Source organism: Echinops telfairi, unplaced genomic scaffold (assembly GCF_000313985.2).
Source record: "Echinops telfairi isolate 266 unplaced genomic scaffold, ASM31398v2 ScPeMD7_7468;HRSCAF=8506_0, whole genome shotgun sequence".
Classification (NCBI taxonomy): Eukaryota; Metazoa; Chordata; class Mammalia; order Afrosoricida; family Tenrecidae; genus Echinops; species Echinops telfairi.
In genome coordinates this window covers 95,268,054-95,276,512 of record NW_022111369.1, presented here as the reverse complement: position 1 = coordinate 95,276,512, position 8,459 = coordinate 95,268,054, and the positions used below count along the sequence as shown (strand labels likewise).

The following is an 8,459-nucleotide window of genomic DNA, read 5'->3' as shown; positions in this document are numbered from 1 at the left end:
GAGATGCAGAGAGCCGGGGTCACTGGTCCAGGCCATAGAGCTGACACCAGACCACCTGTATGGGGACTGCCTTGAGAGTCAGGGGCCCCTGAGCAGGCCTAAGCCAACCAGATCGTCCTTAAGCTAACTCCATTCTGACTTATGGGGATGCCCTGGATGCACAGTAGAGCCTGGGGTTCTCAAGCTGTGACCTCTCAAAGGAGCCCTGGCAAGAAGTGGTTACCCATTGCACTGCTAACCACAAGGTCAGTAGTTCGAACCCAGCAGCAGCTCCGCGGGGGGAAAATGAGGCTGTCTGCTCCTATAAAGATTTTACAGCCTCAGAAACCCTCAAGGGCAGATCTACTCTGCCCTATAGGGTTGCTATGAGTCAGAATCGACTCAGTGGCAGTGAGCATCAAGTCAATGCCGACTCACAGCAACCCTGCAGGGCAGGGTAGAACTGCACCTGTGGGTTTCCAACACTGCAGCTCTTTAGGGACTAGAAAGCTTCCTCTTTCTCCTGCGGAGCAGCGGGTGGTTTCGAACTGCTGAACTTGTGGGTAACAGCCCAGCGAGGAACCACTACCACACCGGGCTCCCCTGAGGAAGGATCTAAACAAACAACCAAAAAAACTCACTGCCCTAGAATCAAACCTGACTCATCCAATATATAAATAGGATGGGGCTTCAGAGAGTCTGGGAAAAATAAATGAAAGATAACAGGCTTCTCCCACATTTTTCTAAAAATCCACGCCCCCACCCCAGCCCCAGTCCACCAACAGACACCCAAGACCCAAGAGAGCCAAGCCTGTGTCCAGGGAGTTGGGACAAATGCCCTTTCCAGAGCCCAGAAAGCAGGGGAACCTGACATGACTGCCCAACGTGGGGCATCTCTCGCCATGCGTGGATTTTTAGAGCCAGGCAGTTCTGCAGGGGCAGGGAGAGCTCTCCCCCTTTGACGGGCATAGCTACCTGCAGCTGGTCCCTGGGGAGACCTAGCCCCGTTTCGTAAAAGACGGTGAGGTAGTAGGATGCTTTGTGGAAGCCACAGCAGCTGGAGCCCCGCAGCGAGGGAACGATGGAGGAGATCCGACCAAGCCCGGCCGCGCTGGCGAGTCTCTTGACGGCCGTCTCAAACATCTTCCCACCAATTTCTAACATGAATTCGTCCGTGTTTCTTGGCACTGTAAATAACACAATTCAGACTCCACAAAATTAATTACTGCGCGATCGACGCGGCCCTGTGAAGAAGGGGGGAAAGCCAATTAAAGGGTCTGAGTTATTGATACACTGGGCTTGCAGCGCCGGGAGATATACCACCTTCCGGGGAGATAAATTAAACCCTTTGGGGATGCCAGAGTGTCACTCTGTAAATAGCTTCCCCCCACCGCCCCTCTGGCACTAACTGACAACCCGGTGTCCCTGGAGAACGCATGAGCTTTATATAGCAAGGGAGCATCTCCAGGGAGGAATTTACCCGGCAAAACTCACGGCCCAAGCAAGCCCACGGGGACTTCGGTTTCTTTCTGGAACGCTCTGAGAGGAATGGGCTTAACCTCAGAAATAGTTTCTGGATGCGGCCAGAAAAGCTGAGCGAAAGAGCTTGATTCTGAGCTGCTTTGGCCTCACCCACCCTGTCCAGCTGGCCTGTGGGCATCTACACCAAGCCCCCAGCCAAACTGTCACCAAGTCGATGCCAACTCACAGCGCCTGCCCCTGCGGGTTTCTGAGACAGTTGCTCTTTCCGGGAAGAGAAAGCCCTGTCTTTCTCCATCAGAGTGGCTGATGGTATGGAACCACTGACCTTGAGGTTAGCAACCCAGCTCAGAACCTCTACACCACCCTGGAGAGAAACCTGTTTCTTTCCATTGCTTTAAGCTAGATGACACGTTTGGCAAAACCCTTTCACATCACCGTCTCTTTCATCTAGAGCCTGGGACACACCTAAGCCGGGCTTGTTACCTACAGCTGGGTCACCTAAGTCTCAAGTCTTTGGAGATCTGGTCTTGTCTGTAGTAGTCCTTGTCCTCAATGACTCATCGGGTCAAAGAATGCCTGTGTTCTAGTCCACCATGGCACTGTTGCAGATGCACCGTCCCCACAGTCCGTCCTGTCGCGTGGCACGGGTCTCGCGGTGACGTGAGATTGCTCAACGTGGTGCTTCTGGCCATGGCCCCGCCACTCCCACCAAATGACAGGGTGGGATGAGGCAGACAGAGTGTGTGTCATGCCAAGAGGGGGGAGCGTCAGTTTGGGGTGCCACTCCCCAGGTTGTAAGGAAGCAGGGGCAGAGACAGAGGCAAGGAGACCACGAGACAGAACAGAGGGGCAGGGTCCCAACTGTGGGCCTGTGAGACAGAGCAGCATGCAGGTTCCTGGCCCAGGGAGGCAGAGGGACCGTGGCTGAGAGGCAGGCTGAGGACTGAAGGGACAATTGACTGCTGGCTGAGAAAGCATTGCTGTGGACCACTAACTGTCCCCTTAATGCTTTAGGATCCTGACTCGTGTTTTATGATCCTCTGAAGACCCCTAATAAGCCCCCATCGTGGAGAGAATTGTCTGTGAGTTCAATATCCTGGCAGGACGGTTGGTGTCAGAATAGGGGACTAGAGGGTGGTGACATGCCTGCCACCTCTGCTTTGTGACCCTCGGGCCCCAGACAGATGTGGTGAGGAATCTCCTCCGGGGTCTCCTCCTCCTACTGATGCCCAAGGAGGTCACATGCTGCCCCCCCACCCCTGAGCTAGTTTCTTTTTGTTTTTTATTTTAGTAAATCATTTTATTGGAGGTTCTTTCAGCTCTTATAACAATCCATACATCAACTGTATCAAGCACATTTGTACATATGTTGCCATGAACATTTCTAAAACATTTCGTTCCACTTGACCTAACTCTGTCTTTTTTTTTCTAATCGTTTTGTTAGGGGCTCAGACAACTCTTATCACAATCCATGCATACATCAATTGTGTAAAGCACATTTGTACATTCATTGCCCTCATCATTCTCAAAACATTTGCTCTCCACCTAAGCCCCCGGCATCAGGTCCTCATTTTTCCTCCTCCCTCCCTGCTCCCCCCTCCCTCATGAGCCCTTAATAATTTATCAATTATTATTTTGGATATCTTGTCCTGTCCGACGTCTCCCTTCACCACTTTTCTCTTGTCGGTCCCCCAGGGAGGAGGTCACATATAGTTCCTTGTAATCGGTTCCCTCTTTCCAACCCATTCTCCCTCTCCCCTCCCAGTATCGCCACTCACACCACTGGTCCTGAAGAAAGAAAATTATTTAGTACCCCCTAGAAATGAAAAACGGTTGTGCTATATCGACTCTGGATAAAGTGCCTTACTGCAATTTAGACTCAGAGGTAGTGGGGAGGCATTGGGTTACTAAATGCAAGGTCAGCAGTTCTAAACTCCAAGCCACTCGTCAGAAGAAAGATGAGACTCTCTACTCCCAGAAAGACTCAGAGACTCAGGAACTCACAGGGCCAGTTCTGCTCTGTGCCGAGGGTGACTGCTATGAGTCAGATAACGTGCAGGTACTCATTTTGCAGCACCCCACCTCCCCGCGCCAATTGCCCCAGCACTTTCCAGTGTTCAGTATTGCTGATTTGGGAAACAATGCCCTACTGTCCGCAGAGAGAGCATGGTGCTGCCCATCCCCCGAATGCAGACCTGTCATGAAGGGTGATCTGTCTAGTGGCAACGGGCAGCAGTGCATCCCAAGCACAGATGGGAACTTCCAGAGGCAGAAAAGCCAAAACCATCGCCAGCCTGAATCCCAGCTCACACCAAGCCCTTTAGCACAAAGCGGACGTGGTCCGATCAATAAGGAACTGTGGGCATGAAGAAACTTGGGATGGAGACACGTTTGCCGCACTACGGGGAAAATTATTTTCTAAAGCAGAGGCAGAAAATGGCAGCTCCTTGTCCAAAGTCTAATAGAGCAGCTTTTCAGAAAATAAGATCAGACGACGGCGCTTCCCCAGACCTTGTTTAAGAGAAGCTCACATGTTTACATGCCTGGTGCGTGCCTTGTGAATCCTTCTTTCGCAGACAGGATCATTCATCTATGCATCTTCCCCAAAAATACACCTAAAAAAAACGCCCTTCGCTCCCCAGTCCGCCTAGAACACCCACGTATGACCATTCAGCCCCGCATGACCATCCAACCCCGGTAGGATGAAGTAGAACCGACCCTGTTGGTTTCTGAGACTATCAATCTCTACAGGAGAAGAAAGCCTCATCTTTCTCCTGAGGGGCGCTTGGTGGGTTTGAACTGCTGAGCTTGTGGTTAGCAGCCCAGTGCAAAACCCACAAGGTCACTGGGCCCTCTCCCCCAAATGGCAGGGGATGCTATTGTAGATTCTGATCCACAGCTTTCTGGTTTCTGAACGAATCACCTATCATCACAGCCCTCTGATGCTTTCTCACGCTTTAGTGGCGCTTTATCCCATAGCTACACTTTTCTGTCCACTGTCCTCTATTTGAGACTCCGGGGAGTTTCCAGGAGCTCTGTGAGAAGCAGCAACGCAGCTGTGAACAGCCCGTGAGCATGCCTCACTGCCCGTCCACCGGGACCCATCTGGATCAACATCCCCCAGCCCACCAGCAGGCTGGGCATCTCGCTGTGAAGTTTACCCTGGCAGAGCGAGGGAAGACTCCCATCCCACCCAGCCACCAGCCAGCACGAGAACCTTCACAATCCTCAGTAGGCACCGCAGCGCTCCCAGGACATTTCAAAATAAACTCGACTCATAGTTATTCACATATTTACTTTTAAATATGTGCTCGCTCTGTGCAGCCAAGCAACATTAGCATTTTGTTAATGATTCGAGCCTTGCCTCAGCTACTCTGACAGACACCGAGGATGAAGACTGCATTCTGTGTGAGCCCCTGCAGACCCCAGCTTGGTGTGCTCACAGGAGGAGAGAGATTCTGTTTCAAGGGAACCTCCCCGTGAAAGCCTGCCCGCTGCCGACGCCGGCTCGCGACTCCAGAAATCCAGGCAGTCTGATCGCCAGGAAACAGAGCGCCGAGGACCGATGCTTCTCAGGGGGGGGCCCTCTGCACACGCTGCGTGGCCCACTTGACCACAAAGGGAAAGGGCCTCCTGGTATATCCACGAAAATTCCTCATGCCGCCCCAAATATGGCCAGCCGGGATTTTCCCCGAGAAAGAATCGGAACCACTTCCTACAAGAGTGAAAATGAGAAAAACCACCATCGTTCGAAGGTCAAGCAGCACCGGTCTGAACTCCCATGCTGGCGTCAAGTCCACGCCACACGGTCAAACTGGCACGTGGGAACTCTGCCCAGATGAAACTGTTCACGTCGTCCATCTGGTTTGGCATATGCATATATATGGGTGTTTTTTTTTTTTCCTTTCCCTATAGCTGATCTGTAACTAACAGCACGCCTTGTTTCTGGAGACGGATGGTGTAATGAATCCAGAACAAAACTACATGGGAGGAGAGCCCATCTCCCGTTCCCACATCCACGCCCAGCCCCTGAATGACAATCTTCGGGAGTCCCAGGTGGTGCAAACGGCCCCGCAGGCAGGCCTGAGAAGCAGAACAATGGAAGTGTCCGGAGTCCACCCCGAAGTCCCTTGGAAACAAGTCCTGGCGATTAACATTAAACACAGTCCCGAACATTACACACAAACTTGCCGGCATTGAGTCAACGCCGACTCAAAGCGCCCCCACCCTATAGGACGAGATAGAACTGCCCTTGCGAGTTTTCCAGACTGTAACTGTTTACAAGAGTAGACGGCTCGTCTTTCTCCCCCAAAAGGGCTGGGGGTTTTGAACTGCTGACCTTGAGGTTCTCAGCCCAGCGCATAACCACTGTGCCACCACCAGCCATTGGAAACCTGATGGCGCCCACAGCCCCACCTCTGACCCACTCAGCGGCTGTCTCTGGGATTAGGCTCTTGGCTTCCTTTGTCCAAGTTTGAAAGCAGCCCAGCCATCGTTTCTTCTGCTCCCTTTCCTGTGTTCACACTTTCCCCAGGGACGCCCCCCACGAGTTCATCAGGGACAGTAAGGGAGAAAACCAGGGAGGAGGGAGCCTTGGGGCACAGGGGCAGGGGCCGGGCACAGGGGCAGAACTCAGGAGAAAGACGGGGAGTCCTTGGGAGAGGCACAGGCACTTCATGCAGAAAAGGCCCTTGTACTCAGCAGAAAGCAAACGTTCTGAGAATGATGATAGCAACAAATGTACAAATATGCTCGACACAATGGGTCTACATATCGATTGTGACAGGAGTTGTACGAGCCCCCAATAAAATGATTTTTTTTAAAAAAAGGAAAAGAAAAGGCCTTCTTAACCCTAAACTTCCGAAAGGTATGCTCCAAAGCGGCAGGGGGGAGGGAAAAGGGGGAGGGGGGCAGAGTGAAAGGAGAAAATGTCTTTTTAATTTAACAGGAAGGATCTTCACCAACAAGTTTACTGGCTGGAAAAAAAAACACACCCATGAAATTAACTCATTTGCATGCTGATCTGGGCAGCCCTTGAGGCGCCAAAGGAAATGAATTGTATCTTTTCGGGATGCACACTTTCCTATTGTACACATGTCACATCTTCTGGCCCTCCCTCCCTTTTTTACCCTTCCTCCCTCCCCCTCTCCCCTCTCCTCCTCCTCCCTTACTTCCTTCTTTCGAAATCACCCGCGTGATTCTCTGCACCAGAAACTGATGAGCTGTTCTTTTTCCTCCTTTGTACTTCTGTGCATTTAAATAGCAAACTACAATGCAGCGATGCGCTCTTAAATCAATGTTCAAAATGATAATAATGAAGAGGGCGGATCTTCAACACACAACGGTGAAATAAAGTCTTAGGCAAACAGCATGCCAGTGGAGTAGCAGGCTAAACGGTGTTGTACGGCTTCCCAAAAGGTCGGGGGTTCAAGCCTCCCAGCCTCTCTGCAGGACAAAGGAGTAGCCGTCAGCTTCATGCAAAAGCCCGCAGCCTCTGAAACCCCACAGGGCCATTCTTGCCTGTCCTCCAGGCTTGTTAGGAGCCAGAACAGACGCCTTGGCAGTGGGCTTAGGTTTGGGGGGGATACGCTATTGTCGTCAGAAGCAAAAAGAAGTAAAATGGAAAATAAATTAGAGGATTGTTCATGTTCACGGATTGGCAAGCCCTTGGCATTTAGCACCTCCCCCCACTCCTCTACGCCCCCACACAGCTCTCACAAACCTGCGGTCACCATCAGGCGCTGGCCCTGCGGGGACAACACAGATGGCATCTGCCCGGCAGCCCTGAGACCAGGCTGCCCCGCAGGAACCAGAGCTGTCACTCAGGCTTCCTACACCACAGGCTTCGGTTCACAGGTGGCTGATCCGGATGAAAGGCAAGAAGGGATTACACAGCTCTGGCCCCAGGTAGGTGTCCACAGGGGCATGTTGGCTAGCTCCCTGTCCCTCTCCCCTGCCCCTCCCCCCGCTATCCTTCACCTGGCAGACCTCTGACCTTTGGCCTGCCAATGCACCTTCCCTGCTGTGTCTCTTTGAGAGCCCTGGTTACACTGTGAACCACAGGGTCGGCAGTTTGAAACCACCAGCAGCCCCTCTGGAAAAAGACAGGAAAGAGTTATGATAACTCACTGGAACAGTTCTACCCTGTCCTATAGGGTCACTGTGAGTCAGCCTTGACTCAATGGCAGTGAGTTTGGTATTCTGGTTTGGCGTCCCTCTGTGGTGGGTCCTTCCTCAGTCCTCCCAGCCATCACCAGGTCTGCAGCCCTACCTGCCATCACCACCCCATCGGCCCCAGGTGGCTTCATGCCCAGCACCCCTCCCCTCTGGCAAGCAGCTAAAACCCAAACCAAAGTGATTCTGACCCACGTCGACCCCGTGTGCTACAGTCAAAAGCGGTGTTCCATAGGGGCTTCTGGGCTGTAACAATTTTAAGGCAACTGATAGCCAGGCCTTTCTTCTCAGTCACTGCCGGATGGCTTTGAACCCCCAACCTTTCACTTAGAAACCGAGCACCAACAGCTTGCATTACCCAGAGGCCCAGTCCAAGGGGTCTTTGAATTCAAAGCATTTTGAGACAAAGAAGATATGATAGGAGCGTGATTTCAAAAAAAATTTTAAGACAGAAATAGCTATTGGCATAGTTGTTAAATCATAAAAAGTGTGCATGCTAAACCACCACACTAGCAAGAGAAAAAGTCCAAAGGCTAACAGGGCGATTTCTCTGCCCCAGAGAACAGGAGCTTCCTGGGAAACCAAAACAGGGGACAGCCAATGAGAACGGTCCCCTGTATTCCTGAAGGTGCTGCTCTTGAGCATGATGCCATCCCAGGGCTCAGCTCTCACCGCCATCAGGTGGATTCAGACGGCCCCTGTGAGTCTCTGAGACTGTCATTCCTGACAGGCGCAGAGAGCCTCATCTTACTCCTGTGGAGCGGCCGGTGGATTCTAACTACTGACGTGTGGTTAGCAGCCCACTCATAACCACTACACCACCA

The 8,459-nt window shown here is 52.1% G+C and overlaps 1 protein-coding gene across 1 annotated transcript in view; it reads right to left on the bottom strand.

Annotated features, from left to right (window-relative positions):
• The window catches only part of SEL1L3 (SEL1L family member 3), a 160,509-nt gene that overhangs the window by 71,109 nt on the left and 80,941 nt on the right, over positions 1–8,459 (bottom strand). Inside the window, exon 10 of the mRNA XM_045284078.1 lies at positions 955–1,166. Within this exon, the coding sequence (XP_045140013.1) occupies positions 955–1,166 (212 nt within the window). The remainder of the gene's footprint in view (positions 1–954; positions 1,167–8,459) is intronic.